Raw genomic sequence first — 24,933 nt, forward strand, 5'->3', positions numbered from 1 at the left:
ACTCATTGGAAAAGACTCTGATGCTGGGAGGGATTGGGGACAGGAGGAAAAGGGGACGACAGAGGATGAGATGGCTGGATAGCATTACCAACTCGATGGATGTGAGTCTGAGTGAACTCCAGGAGGTGGTGATGGACAAGGAGGCCTGGCGTGCTGATTCCTGGGGTTGCAAAGAGTCGGACACGACTGAGCGACCGAACTGAACTGAACTGAAGGGAAACTTCTGTTAGCCCATAACACAGTCCTATTATTACCACACAAACATAGAAGCAGTTGGTACAATTAAAACTGTGTCAGCTAAAAACTGGTAATAAATTTAGAAAGAGATTAATATAGGATCAACACAGATATACTGCAATAGGAAAAGGAGGAAAGGGACAAGAACAAATGACCAGTGCAAAGAAAAAAAAAAAAAAACTCACCAGCAAAATATTACCAAGGAGAAGCTGAAAATTATCATCCAACATTATTGCTGTAAATTCCAAAAACTGATTAAGTAATAGCCTCAATGAAAGAACTCATTGGTAAGACATGAGAGCTCAAGGAACAGCCAGTGAAGCAACAGAGGGAAATGAAATGAGACTCAGCTGAGGAAAAGGGCAGAGGAAGAAAATGAGTCCATTACAGAAAGCACGTCTGCATGGATTCAAAGGAAAGGGACACCACTGAGAACACAGTGAGAAGCATGAAGGACAGGACTGAGAAAAACAAGCAAAGCAGAGTGGAAATAAAGAATCAGAGGGGTAAGAAACTGAATGAGCATTAGGGAAGAAAAAGCGGGTCAAACATAAATAATTTGGTATCCCTGAAGAAAGAACACTAACAAATTGATAATATATATATATATTATCAGTGGCAGAAGGAAATATATTTCCTTCTCCAGAGATCTTCACAACCCAGGAATTGAACCTGCATCTCCTGAATTTCAGGCAGACTGTTTACCGCTGAGCCATCTGGGACATCCCATGGACAAAGGAGCCAGGCGGGCTGTAGTCCACAGGATCACAAAAGAGTTGGACACGACTTAGCAACTTAATAACAACATATATATACGTGTATATACATATACATATATGTATGTATGTATACATATATATGTGTGTGTGTGTATGTATATGTATGTATATATAGTATATTTTACTATATTACAATTCAGAAGCTATAAGTTTCTTTGAGTCCATCTCAAAGAGAACTAACTTGAGGCAAGCAAGAATCTGCTGGAAAAACGAAAAAGGACACACAGTGAACATTAAATCTATTTTTAGGACTAAAATAACTGCAGGAATTATCTTAAAGTGCAAAAGATAAATAAATTAACAGTTTAGAAATGATTCAGTAAATATTGAAGGGCAGTGTAAGAGAATGAAGGGCAATGTATTATGTGGATTTCCTCATCTTTTAATATCCAGAGATTAAAATAGTTTATAGCTGATAAGTCATGTATTAGAAGTGTAAATATAATTAAAGGTTTACAGGAAAACATCAAAATAAAAAAGAGATAACAGTGAACTAAAATGGATGGATGAGGGAAAAACAGAGCTAAGATACTGAACCACACACCATGTTAGCCATGAGAAGCGTGACTGCCATTAAACTGCTCTGAGATCTGTGTTGTCTGGGTGAAAAGAAGTATGATGATCTCAGTAGATGCAAAAAAGCACTCGATTAACTTCAGTACCTCTTCATAACACAACTCTTAACAAATTAGGGAAAAAGAGGACTTCCCTAACCTGATAAATGATGCCTATCATATTCTCACTGCTGACATCATTTTCAGTGGGAAAATTCCCTTCCTCCAACTTCATGAATAAGACAAGGATGTCACTATCTCATGTGGCCCACAATGTGGTTTTGTAAGTTCCAACCAGAATGGTGAAAGGAGAAGAAATCCAAGGCATAAAGATCAGAAAGGAAGAAACAAAACTGTCATTCGGGCACATTTCAGTTAGCAACATAGAAACCCAGCTAAAATACACAAATTATTATAAATGATAAGTGTTAGAAAGACAGCCAACTATAGGATATATTGAGTTGGCCAAAAAGTTCATTTGTGTTTTTACGGGAGTCTTCAACCAATCCAATATCTTAGAGTATCAATATACTTTCTACCGTATCCTTTTATAACTTTAAAATTTTGCACCTTGGGTACACATTGCCAGACAAAACTCTTAATTATTTTAAAGTTGTCCCTGATCTTTTAAAACTATATACGGTATTCTGTTGGCATAAAATGATGTGCATATGTTTATACGCATTAAAAGTTGCTGAAAAGGCTGGTCATCAAAAATAAGGGTAATTTTCAATGTTTGTTTTTAGTTTTTCCCCTTTTGTTGGTTTGAATTATCATGTACTATATTTATAATGAAAATTGAGCCATGTTTACTATGAGAAAATGAGGAAATAAACTGCTCAAAATAGATTTCCATAATCTCTACATACTTGGGCCAGAAATTTCTCATTTTTAAAACTCCCCTGCTGATTCTGATGATCACATTTGGGAACCACAAGGGTAGGATTTATCGTCTAATTTGGGATCATCAGCTAAATTGCTGAAGCAAATGTGTATTACCTTTGTCTAAAACCCAAATGTAAACCAAAACCAAGTGATTACCAGCCTACATTTTAGAATCTCGCTATTATGTTGGGCTCATTAATTGACGCAGTTGCCCTCGTTAACCAGGCTTTCGCCAGCCCCTGACTTCCTCCCTGGCAGCCTCAGTCATTTCCTTCCAGAACTTCACTAACCACCTGCCGTATTGGGCATGTGTGGGGTCAGAGCATGGGCGGAAGGCCCTGGCCTCTGAGGGACCCCATTATACTTGGAAATACTCAGGGAAATGGACAAAAGTATTCACTGCAGTGGTTGCAGAAAAGCCCAAAGGGCAGTGAAAGCAGGAAATGATACCTGTGATAAGGCAGTGGTTTTGTCATAGGGCAAGTAGCCCAGTTTCTGCCGTCATCCCATAGAACCAGGGACAAAGTTCAGCAAAGATGGAAGGAACCCAGGAGATGGTGCGGCCGGGGACATTTAGCACCCGTGCTCCAGGCCAGTGCTCTTCACACAGAACTCCAGGCTCGTAGTTTACTGGGGCTGCTGCAGCCAAGTACCACAGGGAGGCATAAACAGGAGACGCACACTATCTCCGTTTGGGGGGTAGTAGTCTGAGATCAGTTGTTGGCAGTGTTGGTTTCTCGTGCAGGTGAGAAAGAATCTGTCCCATGCCTCTCTCCTGCTTCTGGTGTTTTGCTGGCAGTCTTCGGCTTGTAAGAGGCATCATCTTGATCTCCGCTTCGTGATTATACAGAGTTCTCCCTGTGTATATGTCTGTGTCCAGTCTTCCTCTTGTTATAATTGCACCAGTCATATAGGACTGGGGGCCCACCTGCTCCAGTATGACCTCGTCTTAACTAATTACGTCTGCAACAGCCCAGTTTCCAATAAGGTCACATTCTGAGGTCCTGGGGCTTAGGACTTCATCATATGGATTTGGGGGTGGGAGGGACCTAGTTCAACTCGTAACACATGCAAATGGTGCTCTCTGGAATTTGGGCAGCCAGGATATTCTGGCTATAGAAGAACGCTTCTTATTAGTTGACCAGCTTGATTTCTCAGAGCTCTGAAGTCACCGTCGGGGTGGAGCAGCGGGTTTTGGTGGGGTTTGCTGTGAGCCTGTACTGGCGGGTGGAGGTATGTTGGCTCACCTGTGTGTTATCTGTCACTACAGGTTATATTGAAGCTGCCATCATTCCAGCTGGAGCTCGAAGGATTCGTGTGGTGGAGGATAAACCTGCCCACAGTTTTCTGGGTAAAACAAAAATGTTTGACTCATAGTTTATGTTCTGAACATTGATTTGGACGATCAAGCTGCTAATTTGGGTCAGCGAAATGCTGACACGGTGCTCTCAGGCCATTGATTTTAACTCATATTTTAGGCATAGTGAGCAATCAGCAGGTACCAAGCAGTACTGTCGTGTTTGACTAATGTGCAGCTAACCCCAAGGTGGATGAGGGGAGGGGCTGAATAGGAACCCCCGGCTTTGGACAGGAAGGCAGGTGATAGAAGAGTGAATGAAGGAAGTTGTAAGGAATTGGGGTAGGCTAAGTGCCCCAAAGTATCTCCAGGAGCGCTCAGGCAGCCAGAGCCTGAGCAGCAAGGGTGCAGCACCCAACTTGTGGGAGCTCCTGTAGGCTGTGGATGGCTCTCGGGGTGACTCCTTATCTGGAAAAAGAATAACTGCTCTCAATCTAATGGAAGCCCAGAAGAACACCGGTTTCACGAAGTACTGTGTGCCCCAAATTCCCAGTGCCAACTGCATGGATGGTTGCTCATCTTTCTGTAGAAGGATTAAGTTGCATTCTGCACTGGTCTTCATTGCCTTCGACAGAGCTGACAGAACTGTGCTTAAAGCCCAAGCATTGTTCCGTTTAGCCCCTTCTTTGCCACAGAAGATCCTCTGAGTGTGTCCTAAACTCAATTCTCAGGCTCTCCACGAGTCCCTGAAAGGTCCACCTCGTGCTCAGGTTCCAGGGCAGTACCAGTGCTGAGCGGACACACAGCTGCTCCGAATGCTGCCTCGCACAGGGCCTGCCTCTGGCCTGAGCTCACTGGCATGGGACGTGCTGTGCCCCCTGGCCCCCCAGCCCTGCTCCCGCGTTCCTGTCTTGGGCTGGATTTCTCATCGAGGTGGCTAACCTCCTACCCAGGCACCCCTCTCAAGAGTCCTCATGTTGTGTCTCCCCATCTGTGTAGCAAGGTGCTGTTTGAGATTTTTTTATGTAAGACATGATCTTTTTCTGGCTTCAAACTTAAGAATTAAGCTATTTTGGCTAAAATGAAGTTTACTCATGAAACGCTTTTATTTCAACCTTTATCACTGATTTTTAAAAACATGGCTTTGTCCACATTCCTTGCTTTGTAAATATAAAAGTGTCTAAGTCTTTCTTTGAAATGGTCTCCACTTGAAAAACCCCAAGTCTGATGAGATGGATGCAGATCAAACCTCTAGTAGGCAGGTGTGCGGTGAAGACCACCATCCTATAGAGGAGTTGCAAACCACTTACAGACACCAAGATAGCCCTCTCACACCTGACTTGGGAGTGGGCACAGGAGCTCCTGTTTCTAAGTGCCTACACCAGGCTCGTGGGCAAGCAGCCCCCAGGGGTCTCCCAGACAGCCCTGCCCCATCCCAACTCTCTCACCTGCTGCCCATCCATCCACATCCTGGAAGCCATAATGGACGTTGCTCTTCCTGCTGCCAGCCTGGGACCTGCTGTTCCTCAGGTTGGCATCCACATTGGTCTCCATCAGCCCTGTGGTTTTTCCCACGCTGGCCCGGTCCAGCCTGGCATTCTTCTGTGCAGCCATCCAAGCTGTTGCTTTACAAATAGAGCGATGCTCATAAATGCTTTCTAAAACAGGGCCTGCCCTGCTCTCCGAAACTTTTTCAAAGTGACAGCCTTTTTACTAAATTCTCGAAGAACACCAGCCCCTTCTTTCTGCCCATCTAAGGAAATTTTGTCAACTTTATCAGCATTTGTTTTGGGGTCGCATCACCCAGTGTCATGCCAAAAGTTAGCATTTCCAACTGGTCCATTGGCCCTCCCCTACCTGGAGATGTTTCTGCTCCCCAGAAGCATTGGTCCTCTGTGGGAATCTGACATCACCTTTGACCTTTATCTTATTCAAAACTCATGATCGTGGTATCTCAGGTGCTGGCACAATTCCAAGGTCAGTTTCCTGGTCCTTCCATAAAGCACCAGTAGGTGCCCTGCAAGTAAGTTCCTCAGCTTCCTGTCCTGCCCTTAAGACTTCCCAGCACCATTCCTCCAGCCCCAGGTATCTGGTAAAGGTGGGAACATGATCCTTACGTGTGCTTTTCTGTGTGATAGAATAGACAGAAGGTTGTCAGAATCCTTTAGATCCCTCGACATCTAATTCTTGTAGTGAAGATAACTTTTCACTGGAACCTGTTAGGGCCAACAAGTAACCCCTTGTGGATGCCACCGGGGGGAGCCAGCTTTTTCATGGTGGTCCCTCTCTGCCCCTCATGCCGAGGGCCACACCTTCCAATAACAACCCTGACACTGACATCGTGAGTCCCAGTCATTGAGCTCTGCTCAGCTTTGAAGACCTGACCCCTGATCCCCAAATACCAGAGTACTGTTGTGCCTGGTTCACTGAGGAGGAAACCAGGGCTCTGGGAGTTCAGCCGCTCATCCAAGCTTCTCTCCAGCTTGGCCGGCTGCAGCTCATGGAGGTGTCAGATCACAGCCAGAGATTGGATGGAGGCGACTTCTCACTGGAGAATGTTAAACCTGCCCGTTGCTACCGCTTTGACGTGTGGATTTCAGAGAAGCACATGTCCATCTGAGGAGATAGGGTCAATGTCTCAGGACGAATCCTCAGCTCCCTAGAAGCACTGGACCTCCCTGGGAGGTTGGAGCCAGACTCTGCCACCTTATCTGCAAATCACAGTTCCAGTGTTCCAGGGCCTGGTGTGTACACAAGGGAAATCAGAAGGTGGTCCATGCGCGATATGTTTCTAAAGTCAGTTCAAACAAGCCTCATTTCCACCCAGGACTGGGTGCTTTGGATATCAACCCTGTGTAACTTTGAGTTGCTCTCCCATTTGCGGGAGCAGTTCCTGAAGAATTCACCCCACCTATCTTCAACCCACGCTGCCTGGCTTTCTGCTCGAAACCACCTGGAACAGGAAATGCCTCTGCAGTTTGCATCCATAGCTGAGAGCGGAGCTGGCAGAACTCCGAGTGGAAATAAAAGGAGCTGACTCAACGCCAGGATGAGAAGTAGGTTGAATGTGGGTCAAGTCTTCCAGTGGGATCCAGAAGGCAGAGAGACAGAAAGGAGCCCGGCTTCTTCACAGTGCTGGGCGAGAGGTGGGCATGCGGACAAGGTCTGACCTGTGTCTGTCTCTGGGCAGTCCAGAGAGGAGCCGGGCCATCCCAGCAGGAATGCCCCCTTCCCAGTCCCTGAAAAGGCTCAGGATCTCCCACAGTGCCCGGAAGTCCAGGAACATCGTGTCAATGTCTGCAGAGAGACAGGAGGGCCGGATGGAAACAGACGGTCCCCACGTGACCTCACACTTCAGGCCGTTTTGAGGAGGTTTGGCTCTGCCGTGGTAGCAGGGGAAGGCGTGTACTCATCTTCATTCCATGAAAGTCTCTTCAGCTGTTGAAAGGCTTCTAGTAGCTCCTGAGCAAAACACAAAAGCAAGTACTGCTGCATTGGGGGCAGGGTTTAAACATCCAACTTCTGACTGAGGCAGGACCAGCAAGTGAAAATCTCCTCCCCAGCGAATCTGAATTTCTGACATTACGGATAGGATCATGTTGCTCTGGAATCCCCTTTGTTCTTAACTCTATTATTTCTTTGTCAGAGCAGAGCATTTGTGGGAAGCCTGGCGTGCTGCAGTCCATGGAGTTGCAAAGAGTCAGATACCACTGAGCGACTGAGCAACAACTTAACAGCCCCTGTTGAGTTTCTCAGCCTAAAAATTCTAATTTCAAATACAAATTCACCTCAAAATGCTTACAGATGAAGGGGGCTTGCAAATACTATTGATGCCAAGGCTTGAGAGGAACAGGAATTTCTGGAGACCAAAACTTGTTTAATTTCGGAGGGCTTCTTTAAGGAACAGAATGCATTTTGTATACAGCCTTGGAAAGGGCCCCAGGAGGGGCTCTGGAGCTTCAACTCCCCTGGGTCATGCAAACCCTGCTCTGGGAAGCTCACTCTGGGGGGCTGCTGCAGACGGGCCAGGAGCAACCTTCACGCCTGTTCTCTGGGGCTGACATGGCCCCACAGGGTGGTTTTCTCATCAGACTCCACACTGAACCCGTCCACTGTCAGTGATGTTCAGATCTTGAGATTCCAGCAGACTTTCTGAGGCTGCAGTTGTACTCTTCTGAAAGGGTGTCAGGTGCTAACATCCAGTTTTAGCAGGAAGTTCAGAATTCCAGCATGGACCATAGCAGCCTGCAGATTTTGGATCTGCTGCCTAAATGACTCACCCCAGAGTCAACAGGCTTGCAGCAATCCCCATGATTCTTGGAACTGATGGCCTCCTACTTAGAATTCTGCCTCTGAGCTTTCCTCCCGTACAAAATGCATGAAGGATTGTCATCACGAGCCCACTGTCCCGAGGAAGTGTTCAGATGAGGGGGTCAAGTAGCAGTGGTAAAACTGGCTGCATATTCTGGAAGCTTACAGCTGCCGTGCAGACGGCCACAGCCAACCTTGGACAGCCAAAGTTTCTTCTTTCTGGGGCCATGAGAGCCCGCCCCCCATACACATACCCTCTGAAGCTGTGACAGTGAGATTTTGCCAATTCAGCAGCCCAGGCCAGGACCTCCAAAGCCCAGGCAGGTGCCTTCAGAAGTCGCAAGAGTGCCCAGCAGCAGGGTGTGGATGGGAAGGCTGATGGTTTGCGTCTCTTCCCAGCTCTGCTTTCACAGAGCTCACGTGGCTCGCTGAAATCTGCCACCGGGGCGCATTTACAGCTTGAGTAGTGACAAGCAGTGGAAGTCTAGGCTGCTTTCTCCAGAGCCTGTCCCCAGCACTGTGCCGTTGGGCGCGTTCCTCCCCCTCCTGCTCCTTGCCTTTCTGGAATCATGGGGGAGCCACTGCCTGCCTCTCTTGCTCGCCCCTTGTCTTCCCTGGCCACGTTCACCCCTCTGTGACCTCCCACGCCCAGCCTGTGGACCGCCTATGGAAACGTCTCCTCCCCTCACCCCTACCGCCCCACAGGACCCTGCCCTCGTGGTGAGAGGGTGACATGTGCCCAGCACCCGTAGGCTCTGTTCCTGGGGGGACCCACGGTTGGTGCCTCTGCCCGCAGAAATAGGGCTTCCCCAGGCGGTCCCCACACCTCTGTGTGCCGTTTCTGTGGATGGGTTATAATTGGCTCCAGCTGTGCCCTCCTGCACTTTTTCCAGTTCTTCCCACTCTTGACCTCCCCGATGCTTGCCTTTTGGCACGAGAGTGGCGTGGTTTTCAGTTCATAATCCAATAAGTCCTGATAAAGCACCTTGGAAACAAGGCCAAGTAAGAAAGAGCCACCTCACCCTGAACAAGTACTGGACAGGGCAGGGTCCCGGAGAGGGGTTAAGGCCTGGATGGAGTGTGCCTTTCTGAGTCTCAGAGGGTGCTAAGCTGACATCAGTAAGGATCCTAGGGTGACTTCTAGAAATCCATACTAGTCATTTTCTTTCTCAACCTGCCCTGCTTCTATCATGGTTAATGTTTTTCAAAAACCAGCCTCCAAATGTGACATGTGGAAGCTAGACCTAGTCCTTGGTTTCCGAGTATTGCCTTCAGGTGCCGCTGGGCCCAGGGGCTAAAACTGTGGGAAATGATGCCTGTATCCAGCCCTGCTGTCCTGCCTCAGTGCACTGTCGTCTGAGGGCCCCTTGCCACGCACTGGCAGCTCATATCGAGTCCCTGGGCAACTTTGGGAAAGAGAGCTGCTTCTTCCCAAGGTGAATGCAAGTGTTACAATTGACTCTTCCTGTCCCGAGTTGGGTGGTGGACCCACTTCTGGAGCTGAGGAGGAGTTTAGGGTCAGCCTCCCATGACTGGGGAAAAACACATCCCCAGAAGCTCCTCTGGGGGGTGTTACTTGCAGAAGGACAGAGAGATGTCAGGGAGCAACACACTCAGTTCAGTTCAGTCGCTCAGTAGTGTCTGACTCTTTGCGACCCCATGAACTGCAGCACGCCAGGCCTCCCTGTCCATCACCAACTCCCAGAATCCACCCAAATCCATGTCCACTGAGTCAGTGATGCCATCCAGCCATCTCATCCTCTGTCGTCCCCTTCTCCTCCTGCCCTCAATCTTGCCCAGCATCAAGGTCTTTTCCAATGAGTCAGCTCTTCACACTAGGTGGCCAAAGTATTGGACTTTCCGCTTCAACATCAGTCCTTCCAATGAACACCCAGGACTGATCTCCTTTAGGATGGACTGGTTGGATCTCCTTGCAGTCCAAGGGACTCTCAAGAGTCTTCTCCAACACCACAGTTCAAAAGCCCTAAAGTGGAGCAAGGCCAGGCCCAGCCAGGGCCACCGAGTGCAAGAGTCGACTGGGGTGCAAGCACAGGCTGAGACGGGAGGGGCGGGCCGCCCCAGCGTGCCCTGGTCTCTATGAGGGAAAGGGGCTCTGGGGGTGGCCCCAGAGTGACGGTGGTCCCCAGCTTTACAGAAACTCACTCTGCTCATCTTGCTGATTCCAAGTTACAGAGATTCTCAACCTGCTCAAGCGTTCCCAGCCCAGTGACAATGACAGTAAGCCTCCCCTCTCCTTCTCCACCTCTGCAGCCTCTCTCTGCCACCTCCTCTTGCTTCTCCGCATGGGCAGAGTGCCTCCCTCCTCCCCCCCCAACCCCTGACTCTGCACAGAAACTGAGCTTATCAAGGAGCCAGGGAGCAAGTCCAAGCTGCCAGGCGCTCCGGCCGCCTCTGCTCCCTGCTTTTCCTGCCATCTCAGCTCCGGCCTCCCCTCCAGAAGGCCTTCTCCAGCAGGCCCAGTCTCTGCCCACACACACACGTGAGCCCTGGGCTGGCCTCTGTCTCAGAGCTTCTGCAAGTGTCTCATGTTTATCTGTCTTCTCGCCCACCTCGCTTTCAAGCCCTGAGCTCCCGAGGGCAGGAGCTGTGTCTTCAGCACCAGCTACAAGGCCCTCAGAAAGTGGTAAGAAAACAGTTGTCCAAACCTTCAGAGGAAGTGAAAGAGCAGTGAACACCCATGCACCCGTTGCTAGATACCCCAATAGCTAATATGGCCAAAAGTACTTGTAGGTTGGTGGTTCACTGGAAGCTGTGGAAAACCACAAGCTTAGGTGTTTTTATGAGGATATGTAGAACATGAGGCATCACAGTGATCTGAGGTTGGAATGTGTTCTCTGGGAGAATGTGAGACATTTGCACATTTCAGTGTCTGTCATAAAACTCTAGACTTGTGCTGTGACCTAACGAATGTGGGACCTCGGTCTGTTAAGGTTCAGGCCTCCACGTGACAATAGCTGTGTGACTTCAGGCAGGTTACTGAACCTCCCTGTGCCCCCATTTCCTCATCTGTGAGAAAGAAGACAGTAATCCTTTACCTTAGAGCACTGTTGGGAAGGTCAAATGGGTAAAAGCATACAGAGAAGCTAAACCAGAGAATGTGCCCCTTAAATGGAGACTTGCAGGTGGTGGCTGAGGAAGAGAAAAAGGAGCAGAAATTGTGAGCATCCCAATAGACTCGCTTCCTTCCAATAGCCAGGAGATCCCAAGAGTGGGTAGAATTCTTTGACGGGAAACATTGGGTTCTAAGTGCTGGAGCGTTCTCTTTTCAAAGCCGTTCCTGGAGTCCTGTAATCCGCAGCCATGCACTGGGCAGCCACCCTCACTGAGTGCGGCCCCTCCTGGAAGCTGTCCTACTGGGAGGCAGCCCTACCCAGAGCCGTGGGTTTCTCCTGGTGGTTCCTGTAAACGCGGAGTGCTGAGCTTGCACCTCCCCCTCGGGGCAGGGGATCCAGCCAGGACCACCGTGTCCTGCAGACCAGGAAGCGAGGGCAGCACCCCCAGCTGCTTGTGGCCTGACCAGGATTGGACGCATCAGGTCCTAACCCGGCCCAGGGCTCGTGGGCTCAGGCTTAACTGAAACGACTTGTGGGTTTCAACACTCATTATCCAAAATTGGTATTATATGTGGGCATTTTGTTTCTGACCATATAAGCAAAGAGTGGGGAACCTGATTTCACTGATTCTGGACCGAGCAGGGTTCAGGGGTGCTGGCAAAGAATGTGGCATTGGACTTGGGGTGTATGGAGAATTTTATGTTTTGAGTGACATCAAGACTTGCTATTGACTATTTTCATTTACCACCTTCTCTTGCATGTCAGAGTAGGTTCTATAATCGTTGTTTACTTTCCTGAATAACAAAGCAAAACAAACTTAAAAAGCCCAAAATTTCACTGTAGAATGCTCTCTCATGAGAACCACATGACTCTAAAGCCTAAGTGAGGAAAAAACAAAGAAATTACGGGTGAGCACTTGGATGATAATAAATACATGGCTTGTATGGAAAACCAAATCTTTGCTATGGCCAGTCAGCAGAATGTCAGTTCCATGTCAGTTCCAACACACTGAGAGAGCAAAGTGTGAAACTGGCAGAGGCCATGAAGCTGAGGGTGGGTATGCCCCTGCCACTCCTGAGGCATCAGCTGACTTACTGCCACATCTGTCTTTAAGCAGCTCCGGATGGGAGACTCTCATCTTTATAGAAGGGCACTTGCTTCTTGAAGGAGCATCTACTTCACTAATCTGGGGCTATCAGATCCTTAAGGGACACTAGAGTTAGGCTGCCCTCTAAAAAGCCCCAGGTAGGTAAGAGTGAAATGAATGATGAATTTTGCTAAAGCTGCAAAACCTGTTTTAGAGACTTGGACATGTTGAAATAGAATCCATTCATCCAGCAGAAAACCCTCTACTCTGTAAGTCTAGCGAAATACGATAGGGCTGTGTGTGGCTGTCTGCATCCTCTGGCACTCCTCCCCACACCCGCTCCATGTGAGCTGGTTCTGAGACACCAGCCCGCGCTCTGAGGCTCAGGAGCCGAGGCAGCTGAGCTCAGGGACCTGGGGTCAGGAGCCGTTCTCTGCCCATGAGCCAGTCTTCTGTTCTCAGAGAAAGCTCCCTTTCTCTTAGGGCAGGCCTCCCTCTTCTCCCCTGTGGAGAGCCCTCCAACCCACCCCTCAAGACGCCCTGACTCCCTTCAAACACAGGCTGACTCCCCTAATTCCATGGCATTCCATTTTCTTTCTAGCTCTCAAAGACTCCAGTAAGAGATCCATCAACAGTGACTGGAAGATAGAGCTCCCTGGAGAGTTCCAGATTGCAGGCACAACCGTCCGCTACGTTCGAAGGGGCCTGTGGGAGAAAATTTCTGCCAAGGGACCAACCAAAATGCCGCTGCATCTGATGGTAATTGGCTGTGCTTTTGTATTTGTCCTGAGTTGGTTGGGTCCAAGAGGTCTACCAGCTGACTTCTTCCCTGGGGCCCTATGGGAGGAGGTACGTTTGGTTCCTGGTGGTTTACCTGGCCACCTGCTGCTCCATTGTCTCTTTTGGTTTTTACCTTGTATAATCCTTTTTGCCACATGCTTCAAAATGCTGCCCTTTCAAAATTCTGCCTTGGCTCTTTGCTGGCAGAACTCCCATCTTTTTCAAAAGGAACCACCTCCAGGATGGAAATGCTTAGTCATGTGGCCACCGGGGAGACCTGGCATCATTAAGCAGACAGTCCCACTCAAAGTCTGTTTTCGTATCAGGTGGCTTAGATTTGCCCCACAGTTTGTATAATTACATCAGAAACTACCTTTTGAAAACACACTGTTGACTCTGTTTCCAAACCAACACCACTCAGGTTTTTCCAGACTCAGCTTGCAACAAGCCTTCAGGAATTGAGACAGAAACAAATTCTACTGGACTATTTACTCCCCAGATGGTCTCAAGAAATCTGTGGAGTTGGGCCAGATCTGGGCACTCTGGTCTTACATGTTGTCTCAGGAAGGACCGCGTGCAAACCACTGAAATGTTTGGTTATACTGCCTTTTAAGACTGTGGAAGATCTCCAGGGAAAAGAATGCCACCATTGCCTTCTCAGGGTTCAGGAGTTCTCGTGGCTAACTTTGGATAGCTCATAATTACTGATTCGATGTCTCCTTCCAAAGAATGGGGATTGTGACAGCTTGTGTGTCTGTAATCAAAGGACAGTTTGTCCTCCACGCCGCCCGAAGTCTTTACTTGGAAGTTCTTATCATCTCCATTAATTTGTGGTCTCTGGCAGCCGGCATCTGTTTAAGATTAGGTGATGCCTGAGAGATTCCCAGGCCACCTCTCAGTAAGAATCTCCTGAGGAGACCAGCTCTGCGAGTGAGTAGAGATGGCTCCCATGACGGCCCTAAGCCTGTTACAGTTTCCAGTAAGAGCAAAGGGAGCTGGTTCCCATGGCTGACGTAGTGCAACAATCCACACACTAAAGCTACTGCAGATATACATTTGAAAGTTGATTTCTGGGACCTAAGAACCTGTGCACACTTATGCGTTCAGTTGTGTCTGACTCCTGCAACTCCGTGGACTGTAGCCCGCCAGGCTCCTCTGTCCATGGGATTTTCCAGGCAAGAATACTGGAGTGGGTTCCCATTTCCTCCTCCAGAGGATCTTCCTGATCCAGGGATTGAATCCACATCTGCTGTTTCTCCTGCATGGCAGGCAGATTCTTTACCCGCTGAGCCACTGGGGAAGCCTGTACCTAAGCCATTTCTCTGTGATTAGATTGTTTACTAATCTAAGTCACTGGAACAAATCCTCCTGTCCTGAGTTAAAAGCAGTCATTCAGAGGGACTAAAAGAGGAAGTGAAAGACAAGATAAAACCCAAGATAGCAGTATCACCTGTTAGCACATGAAGTTGCTTTTCTAGCAAACACCAAGATGGGTCTATTTCCCTTCTTTCCCAAAAGCTTGCATAAACTGTGAGTGAATTGTCAGCCCATTAAAGCAAATGCACAGCCGGGATTCATTCAGACCATGATAAACAAAACTCGGGGAACGCAACAACTGCCACAGCTGAAGTTCCTGCCTTCTTGAACATTAATCACGTCTCTCTTGAAATGTGATTGCTAGTTACTTCCAGTTTCTAGACCTAGAAATGAGAGGAGCCCGTCTTGCTCTGAAGGGAAATCCATTGTCCCCTAACTGAGGTGTGCTCATTGCTTGCGAGGTCAGGAGTGCCCATAGAGCCATGGGGACCTGCATTTGAAACCAATTACGTACATGCACACACAAATTATACGTGGCTACAAAATTGCATGAAATTGGTTTCATATGGATTCTCAATTCACCAGTCTTATTCCCATACTGAGATAATAAAGATCTCTTTTAAAGAGTTTTTTTTTTTTTTTAAACTGGAGGCATTTTTCCAAATGTATTACTGCAAGTCTATTTCTTGGAGAAGTGGATGTTTATTCAGTTTGGGCTGCTCTTAGCACCCCACCCCCACCCTGCAACTCCAGCCTTAGGAGGGCTGGGAGATGCTTGGGCGGGAGAGTGACTCCTGTCGTCTGGCACACAGTCTGCCTGGCCTCCCTCAGGTCAGATGGAGGTCTGCCTCCAGCTCCCTCTGACCTGCTGTCCCAGAACCTCAGCCTGGAAGTGAAGTTGCTGGCTGCTTAGACCCAGGAGTGCCATCCGGTTCCAAGCCTGGGCTGAAGATGTACCACCAACAGGCAGGCCATTTGAAGTTCCCACAAGAGAGCTTCTTTCACACCATTAAGTACACATAGAAAAATAAAGCCCATAGAGCACCTCTGTGCTTACAAGGCTTGTCAAATGCATTACCAAACTAAGAGAAGGCCCCTCCACCTGCCCACTTGCCAGGATTTCAGACCCCAGGGTCCCCAGGCTGCAGGATCATGGCTCCCCCATACCTCACTGCCAGCTTTAAGCCCTGTACCAGGCCTGTGCCACCCTGTGGGCATTGTCGTGATCCTAGCTCCCATGGTACAGGAAGGCTCCTGCATCCTTGGCAGGCATCCACAAGGTTCCCTTGTAGGGGCTGTGTTTAACCTGGAGCCTGCCTTACACATGGCAGTGACTGGTGCTTGGGGCATGAAGAGTGGCATTCATTTGCAAAGGAGTCACCCTACCTGTTCAGATGCCTATTTAGAAAGAGCCGTATATTTGTGTCTTTCTCACCCACAAGGGCAGTTTCGTGGGTGATTACATGGAGCATGTAAAGTGCAGTTAGAGCACTCAGACTGGCTTATCCCCAAATCCCTCATCTAAACCAGTCCTCTCTCCAGTGGAAAAGAGTAGAGCTCCCTGCCAATGGTTTACATATGCTCCAGCCCCCGAGTTGAGTATCTGTGGAAACCAAAACTGAAATAAAGGAGTGCCCCTGGCATGAACTTGTTTTGAAACCCCCAAAAGAATGGGCTATCCCTGGTGGGAAGACAGCCACAACACGGGTTGGCTTGCAAATTCAGCAATCCTGTGGGCTTTTGCTCTATTTCAAAGTGGCCTTTTATTTTGCTACTGATGCAGGTGTTGTTATTTCATGACCAAAATTACGGAATTCATTATGAATACACCATTCCTGTAAACTACACCACTGAAAATCAAAGTGAACCAGAAAAAGCCCAGGACTCCTTGTTCATCTGGACCCACAGCGGCTGGGAAGGGTGCAGTGTGCAGTGTGGCGGAGGTGAGCAGCAGGGTTGTGGGCTCACTGGGTGTGGGGTTTTACCAAACAGAGGAGAAGTGAATTCAGGGCACTCTGTGGCGGGTGCACATTGCCTGGGAAAGGCTGGCCACATAAGTAACTTGTATTTCTGTGGAATGTAACTGCATCCTGCTGCAAATTTCTCTGGGCAGGGTCTTCTTCCAGACTCCTCCAGGCTGAAGTTGCGTCCACGTGGCTGCTTTGCCTACAGCCTTTGATGCTGATCGGAGTGGAGGTTTGACTAATGTGCAGCTGTGTCACAAGTGTGACAGGTGACCCTGGGAGTGCACAGGACAGACTTGCACCTGTTACGCTTGGAAAAGGGCGCTGGAAGATGTTTCTGACCTTCAAATACCCTTTCCTTTTTGCTACAGTCACCAGTGGAAATACATGGAAACCAATGGAATCAACAGTAATATAATGGAAAGAAAAGTCCTCCAACTCCAGTGAAACACTCTGGGCCTGGGTTCTGGCTTCATGATTTGCCTCCATTTATTAGCAGATGATGTATTCTCTCTGTGCCTAAATTTCCTCACCTCCAAAATAGGATGATCAGCCCTCATGCCCACTGCAGGAGGAAACTCAAATACTATAAACATCAATATGAACAAAGAACATCATAGTCGTTACAGTGTTGTTTAGGAGGAGTGAAGGGAAGCATTCTGAACTCTTAGCCAACAGCGCCCTGACAGGACACAGAGCGGGGTCCTGGGATGGATGCAAGGCAGGTAAATGTTGATGGACAGAGTTAGGACAGAAGGTTGACCTGGACCCTGGAATGCCAACCCAGAGGGTGGGCTGGCAGGTAAGACGTGGGCATGGCACTGGTCCTGCAGGGCTAATGGCACCAAACTTCCTCTAGGCCAACTTGCTGCAAACTCAGCATGGCCGCAGTACAGGAGCTAGCAGGCTGCTCTGGCTGGGGTAGGGGTGCTGTTCTGCTATCACTATCACAGCCTTTTATGGCACCAATGACCCCCAGCTCCCTGACCTGCAGCCCAATCCAAAATCTGGCTTGAGGCATCTCTGTGCTTTCTATGCTCACTCAAGTTCAGGGCTGTACCATGACAAATTCCCCAGAAGATAGACTGATTGAGGAGCATGGGATCCATATAGTTGTGCTTGCTGCTGCTTCTGCTGCTAAGTCGCTTCAGTCGTGTCCGACTCTGTGCGACTCATAGATGGCAGCCCACCAGGCTCTGCCGTTCCTGGGATGCTCCAGGCAAGAACACTGGAGTGGGTTGCCATTTCCTTCTCCAATGCATGAAAGTGAAAAGTGAAAGTGAAGTCGCTCAGTCGTGTCCAACTCTTGACTGCAGCCTACCAGGTTCCTCCGTCCATGGGATTTTCCAGGCAAGAGTACTGGAGTGGGAAGGCATTGCCTTCTCCGGCAGGGTTCTTTGGAAACACCCAAAAGAATGAATGTGTAGTCAGCTGGGGTTAGTGAGGCTTCCCAAGAGCAGGTGATGCTCAGGCATGAGCAGCAGTTGATAGAAAAATTTTCAGGTTGGTCTATGTCCTTCAGACAACACTTCCTGTTTCTCGCTTCTCTCCAGAAAGCAGGAATTCTGTAATAAGTAACTGTCATCTCTGGTGAGGGCTGTTGTGCAGTTGTTTAATCAAGCCCAGATCTCCACAGACTTCAAATGAACAGATATAGAGACTGGTAATCTTTGTTAGAAATTAGAGACCCAAATCAGAACTTTGGCCACAGTGAGCCCCAAGGTGTCCAGGAACACAGCTGATCTGAAGCATTGCTTCTCTCTGATCCTGTTCTAGGGTCTTTCTCCTGCCCCTACTATCCCTGCCCTGTCTCACACACCCTCATCCCTAAAATTATGATCCTCCCTCTCTGACAACCCACAGGCGTTAGAAGAGTCAGTTTAAGTGACAAACTGATCACAAGAAGCACCTGAACATTCCTCCACACGGTGAATAAATGGCCTTTCCAGGTATGTGTTCTGTGGCCTCTCAATTCTGTGTACTTTGGTTTCCAGGGGAACGCAGAAGCATCGTGTCCTGCACACGGATTGTTAACAAGACCACAACTCTAGTGAACGACAGTGACTGCCCTCAGGCCAGCCGCCCGGAGCCCCAGGTTCGAAGGTGCAACTTGCACCCCTGCCAGTCACGGTAAGGAGCTCTGTTCCCAAGCTTGGATCCTTCAGGGTCAGAGCAGCAGCACCCATGAACGGGGTGCTGCACAATTAATACCAGTCTTACTCTGAGTTCCATTGTTGTTGCTGAGTGATTTTTTGATTGTTCAAAATACTCAATTTCTGGCTACTAAGCCATAACTTTGATAGCAGTATACAGCCCTCACTGGAAGGCGTCTCATAGACCATTAAGAACATCTCATGAAAAAAAGAAATAGCCATCTCCACACACTTTCACCTGGCACATGTCACCTCCTCCAAGTTACTCTGTCTTGGAGAAAAAGGAACTCAAGAGTGTGAGCACGTGTGACTAGGTGTTAGTGATTCTGATTGGTTAGTGTTTGTGATTGGTCTGATTTAGTGGCTGAAATTAACATCAGTAAGTTATTTATTGTTTGGGATCCATCAGAACTTCTGTTTCCAACCCTAGCTTTCATGGCCATGTACTCCGAAGTGCATTCTCTTGGGTTGTTAACCGAGATGAATTGTGTGGAATGTGTTCATCAGTTAAGCCTCCTTATTTCCATCTTAGTGGGATTTTCATCTGATTCTGTTGTATTATGTAATATCACACCTGGCCTCCTGTTCTGCCCAGCGTTGAGGTATGTGGCTTTTGTTTTGTGGTTCTATGCATCCAGTTAAGGCATGTGTAGCTTTTGTAAAGAGGCTGGACTTTTTTTTTTAATTAATTTATTTTTTATTGAAGGATAATCACTTTAAGGCATATACCCTGAGGAAAGCAAAATTGAAAGAGGCTGGACTTTTAACCTGGCAGTTTTTTGGGTTTCTTAAGCTCAGTTTGTACCACTCACCTGGTGAAAAGTATCACAAAGCATTTTGTTTTGTTTCTGACCCTCTTTTCTTTGTCAAACTGATAAAATGTGTGTGAATGAGAGAGGGAAGCCAGAAGGGAAAGTAAGGTGAGATGTGATTTTATGTGGTCCTTGGAAAATTAAGAATGAAATTCTCTACCCTAATGGTGAAGGGCATGAGAAACAGCTCATTTCTAGAAGTCTTGAGAATTTGGGTGTGAACAGCCATCTTGCAAACCTATCCGTCGATTGATCAATTTATCAATCAGTCACACACATGTGGGGCTAAAGAAAGAAGAACTTGCCACTGTAAAGACGTAGGTATCAGAGAGGCCACAGCTTCTTTTCCTGAAAGTAGAGACAGCTGGCTCTTGTGATATGATTAGAAAGGAGAGTAAGTGACTCTAGAAGAGACATCAGCATAGGTTCAAGGGCATAAATGAGCAAGAACGATCCTAGGGACCCCGTCAAGAATTATATTCTACAGTCATTTATGTTTTCATATTAGTATCAAAATCTTTTTAAGTTATGCACAGAAACGAAATATATGAAACATGAAATCAGAGTTGGTCTGATTGACTTGAGATGCATATATAATAGGGAAGAGTGGTTCAGTGCCCTTAGCCTTCCCCTCATCTCACTTGGCCCAGAGCACCTCTGTGAAATACCAAGGGGTAAAGTTTAAAAACTATCAGTCAGGGATTCTGTTTCCCATAATGATGGAAGAGCTTATATTGGACAAACCCCCAGTATTCTCCTAGAATGATATTCTATGGCTATGCTGATCAGTGCTTCCTTCCCTGGTGGCTCAGCAGTAAAGAACCTGCCTGCAAAGAAAGTTTGATCCCTGAGTTAGGAAGATCCCCTGCAGGAGGAAATGGCCACCCACTCCAGTATTCTTACCAGGAAAGTCCCATGGACAGAAGAGACTGGTGGGCTACAGTCCACGGGGTCACAAAGAGTCAGATGCTACTGAGCATGCAGGCATACATGCATGCTGATTGACTGACACAGTAGCCACTAGCTAGTCCAAATCAAGATGTGTTATAAATGCAAAATACACACCTGACTTCAAAGAATTAGTCTGGAAAGAGATTATATAATATCTTATTAATTTTTAATATTTATTACATGTTAAAATAATTATATTTTGAGTGTGTATGTATGCAGTCGCTCAGTCGTGTCCAACTCTTTGCGACCCTATGGACTGTAGCCCACCAGGCTTCTCTGTCCATGGGCTTTTCCAGGCAAGAATACTGGAGTAAGTTACCATGCCCTCGGCTCTGGGGTATCTTCCCTACTCAAAGATCAAACCCATGTCTCCTGTGTCTCCTGCATTTGGGGAAGATTCTTTACCTACTGAACCATCAGGGAAGCCTGTTGTATTTTGAAGACACTGGATCAAAATGCAATATATTAAAGTCACATGTTTCTTTACTTTTTTTAATGTGGATAATAGAAAATTAAAATTACGTGTGTGGCTCATTTTTTTTTTTTGTATTGGACAGCACTGCTATAATTAACATAACAAGATACAATCCAAAATTATTAGACTTACAAAGAAACAGAAAAATGTGATCTATACTCATGAGAGAAGGCAATTAATAGAAATTGACTCCAAGATAACATATATGTTGGTATTAGCAGACAAGAGCCCACAGAGCTTAGGCCTGCAGTCTTGCTGTGTTTGAACACAATTCAAGTCGAACACACTTTAGATTAAAAGTAACCTCACACCCTGTTTCTGGGAAAGATTGAAGGCAAACAGAGAAGGATACAGCAGAGGATGAGATGGTTAGGTAGCATCACCAACTCAATTCAGTTCAGTCGCTCAGTTGTGTCCAGTCCATGTCCAGTTCTAACTGTTGCTTCCTGACCTGCATACAAATATCTCAAGAGGCAGGTCAGGTGGTCTGGTATTCCCATCTCTTTCAGAATTTTCCCCAGTTTATTGTGAACCACACAGTCAAAGGCTTTGGCATAGTCAACAAAGCAAAAATAGATGTTTTTCTGGAACTCTCTTGCTTTTTTGATGATACAGCAGATGTTGGCAATTTGATCTCTGGTTCCTCTGCTTTTTCTAAAACCAGTTTGAACACTGACTCAATGGACATGAATTTGAGTAAACTCCAAGAGATAGTGGAAGACAGAGGAGCCTGGTGTGCTACAGTCCATGGGTTCACAGAGAGTTGGACCCAATGACTAAACAACAGCAACTTCAGAAGGAAAGAAAAGAAAGTGAGGTCACTCAGTCGTGTCCTACTCTTTGCGACCCCATGAACTATAGCCTACCAGGCTCCTCCATCCATGGGATTTTCCAGGCAAGAGTACTGGAGTGGGTTGCCATTTCCTTCTCCAATCTTAGTGTCTCTTTAGAACAGGGTCAGAAAACTTTTTCTGTGAAAGGCTAGAGAGTAAATATTTTTGTTTTGTAGGCTGTGTATGATTTCTGCTGTTTGTTTTTTGTTTTGTTTTTTAACCCTGTTAAACGTAAGAACCATTGTTAGTTCCTGGGCTGTACAATCTGCAGGCCAGCCTTGGCCCATGAATGATAGTTTGCCTTAAGTTATTGCCTACCCTTGTTTTGCCCACTGAGATGATGGGATCACAGCCTCAGCATGAGCCCTAGCTCTGAAGACACCACCTTAGGGAATGTATTCTCTTGTCATACAAGGGAGGGCACCATGTTATACTGAGTTACTTTTCATTGCCCAGTTATTCAGTATGTGTGTTCACGAGCTTCAGTCAGTGTCCAGCTCTCTGCAATCCTATGGCCTTACAGCCCACCAGGCTCTTCTGTCCGTGGGATTTTCCCAGGCAAGAATACTGGAATGAGTTGCCATTTCCTTCTCAGGGGATCTTCCCAACCCAGGGATCAAACCCACGTCTCCTGTGTTTCCTGCATTGGTTCTTTTACCACTGAGCCACCAGGGAAGCCAGTACTCTCTTTATAACCATCCAGCATGACCCTCAGCACACAGTGTAGAGTCGGTGATTTCATTTATTCAATATGTGTTTATTGAATAAATTCACTTGACTTTGCTCTTGGTACCAATGTATACAGAGGTGAAAGACTGGCAAAGTCTTTACTGTCAGCCAAACAACAGCAACAACAAACTTGATAAACATTAGGCTTCTCCTTCCCACCACTCTCCTTTTGGTCCCACCCCCTTTCATTCCCTCTCCAACTCTGTGAAGTCATATGCATCAGACTGGAAGAATGAATTGAATTTGCCAAAACAGAGTAGGAAATAAAATTGATAAAAGAGAAGACAGCACCTGAAATTTGCCTCAGAACCTAGAAAAGAAATTCTCGGATGCCTATCCTAGTCTGCTTGTATTTGTTGGTTTGCTTATTTGCTTATTTTGAACCATCTGACTTCATACTGATTCTTAAAGTGGACACTTGAAAGTGAAGTATCATGACTCATCACAGAATATTTATTGTTTGGCTAAAGAAATGTGTGATCTGATAGATTTTAAAACTCTTGCAAATGCTACTTTTATTTATTTATATACATACACACATATGCACAATTACATATATAAGTGTATATGTATTATGTACAGATATTTTATATATACACACACACAAACATTTAGACAGTAAAACTTGAATTATTACCTGGCATGATCTAGCTGTCATGAATCTTTCTTAAAAGTATAGAGTAATATGGATTTAGGCTAGTAAGTGAAGAGAAGTGAGGATCTTAGAAAATGAGTGCCAGACAGAGAGAGATATAATCATAAATGAAAACTGAACTTAGGTCAGGGGGTGGGGTTTGGAGAAGTGTGCGGTCTGGAAAAAACAGGTGCTTCAGGGGGTTGGGAGTGAGCACGATTGGAAGTCAGAGCCTGTGGTTGGAAGAAGAACCCAGAACCCAATGGTATAAACGTTATTTAAAAAGCCAAAATGTAGTGTGCTGTTGAATCTGGCAAGATAAAAGAGTCTTTCTGTATTATTGTTACTCTTTGACCTTTAAAACAACAGAGATGGTTGTCTTTTTCCAGTATTTTTTTTTTATTATTTCCCCTGATCCCCCTTTAATTTTCTTCAACCTTTTTTTTTCCACTGAGTTCCCGACAGTTTCCTTTACCTTCCCAACTCACACCATTAACATCTCTTTATTCTAATCCTGCCCCTCGCTCTGTGGATCCTTCTCCCAAATCCTGCCATAACCATGTGGAGTCTGGAATCTGACATGCAGGGCAGACAGCCTTTCTCCGGTATCTTGCACAGCAGCACAAACACATCAGCAAACCTGGACCTGACATTGGCAGGAGACAGAAATCGCAGATCAGCTCAGCTGTTGTGACTGTGGCCAGCAGCCTTCACCTCGCTGACCACAGTCTGCAGGGAAGAGGCCCCGCCATCATCTGGCATTCAGCGAGCAGCCCAAGCGGCCCTGTGTGCCAACTCCTTAAGACCCAGTTCCAGGTAGTCCTGGAGCAAGGAGGGGGGCTATGACAGCAAGATGTGCTCAGTCTGGAACATATAGCCCATGTGTGACCGGATTTAATATTTTTGCAGTCTTTTAGAGCTTATTGGCTACTTGAAAAGGCCATTCTGAGCTATTGGATATTTCCCTATAGTATTTATGATTTGAATTTCTTCCCAGGCAGTACATACTGTACTGTACATTGAATTAGGGTGATTCAAGAAAGAATATTCAATATCTTACTGGCAACAGAATTGAATTGAATAGTTGTCTGCAAGGAAATGTATTTGGATTTTAAATTTGTCCTCTTTGCTCAATTATTTTATCCAGTTTGCCTCATTTTAGGTTAAAACTGAATGTAATTCCGCATGTTTTTATGAAAGCATGGTCTGTGTGTGTATGTGATCCTGATTTAAGAATGAAGCCTGTAACATGTGGCCCTAAGATACTGCCAATATCTGAAAAGATACCATTGTTTAATCCATTTCTAGCTTGTCTAAAACTTAAAGCTTTTTTTTTTTTCTGCTTTCCTCTAAAATAAAATAGGTAAGTCTAATCGTCACTCCTGTGTTCACTGTGCCTTGAATGTAGGAGAGTGGAGGAGGCCGCCTGTGGCGCTGCCGTGTGGCCGAACAGGAGCCCGCTACTTGGGAGAGCTCTCAGAAGGGAGGGCGGGGCCTGCAGGCAGCAGTAAGAACCTCAGAACCGCTGGAGTGCTGCTCCTGACTTTCAGGCTCAGCCACTCTCCAGACACTTGAACACGTGGTTAGAGGCTTGGAATGAGGGGTGCCCCACAGTCCCTGTGAAATAAAGGAAAAGTGCCTGAGGGGGAAAATGGAGAATAGCATCAGTGATCCATTATATGCCTATTCAGTAGTATGTGAATGGTGAGGAAAAGTTTAGTTCAAAGAATTCCAAAATGTCTTTCTGACACTACCCAAATTCTAGAACCTCAGTTCAGTTCAGTTCAGTCGTTCAGTCACGTCTGACTCTTTGCAACCCTATGAACCGTAGCACGCCAGGCCTGCCTGTCCATCACCAACTCCTGAAGTCCACCCAAACCCGTGTTCATCGAGTCAGTGATGCCATCCAACCATCTCATCCTCTGTTGTCGCCTTATCCTCCTGCCCTCAATCTTTCCCAGCATCAGGGTCTTTTCAAATGAGTCAGCTCTTTGCATCAGGTGGCCAAAGTATCTAGAACCTCACTTGTATTTAAATTAAATAGTATTGTTTTGAAGCTTT

General features: G+C 46.8%; 1 protein-coding gene across 1 annotated transcript in view; it reads left to right on the forward strand.

Moving 5' to 3' along the window:
• Positions 1-24,933, forward strand: part of ADAMTS17 (ADAM metallopeptidase with thrombospondin type 1 motif 17) — a 394,605-nt gene that overhangs the window by 299,135 nt on the left and 70,537 nt on the right. The window contains exons 16-19 of the mRNA XM_055555537.1: positions 3,726-3,806; positions 12,826-12,983; positions 16,105-16,264; positions 18,280-18,415. Coding sequence (XP_055411512.1) covers positions 3,726-3,806; positions 12,826-12,983; positions 16,105-16,264; positions 18,280-18,415 — 535 coding nt within the window. The remainder of the gene's footprint in view (positions 1-3,725; positions 3,807-12,825; positions 12,984-16,104; positions 16,265-18,279; positions 18,416-24,933) is intronic.

Source organism: Bubalus kerabau, chromosome 19 (genome assembly GCF_029407905.1).
Source record: "Bubalus kerabau isolate K-KA32 ecotype Philippines breed swamp buffalo chromosome 19, PCC_UOA_SB_1v2, whole genome shotgun sequence".
Lineage (NCBI taxonomy): Eukaryota > Metazoa > Chordata > Mammalia > Artiodactyla > Bovidae > Bubalus > Bubalus kerabau.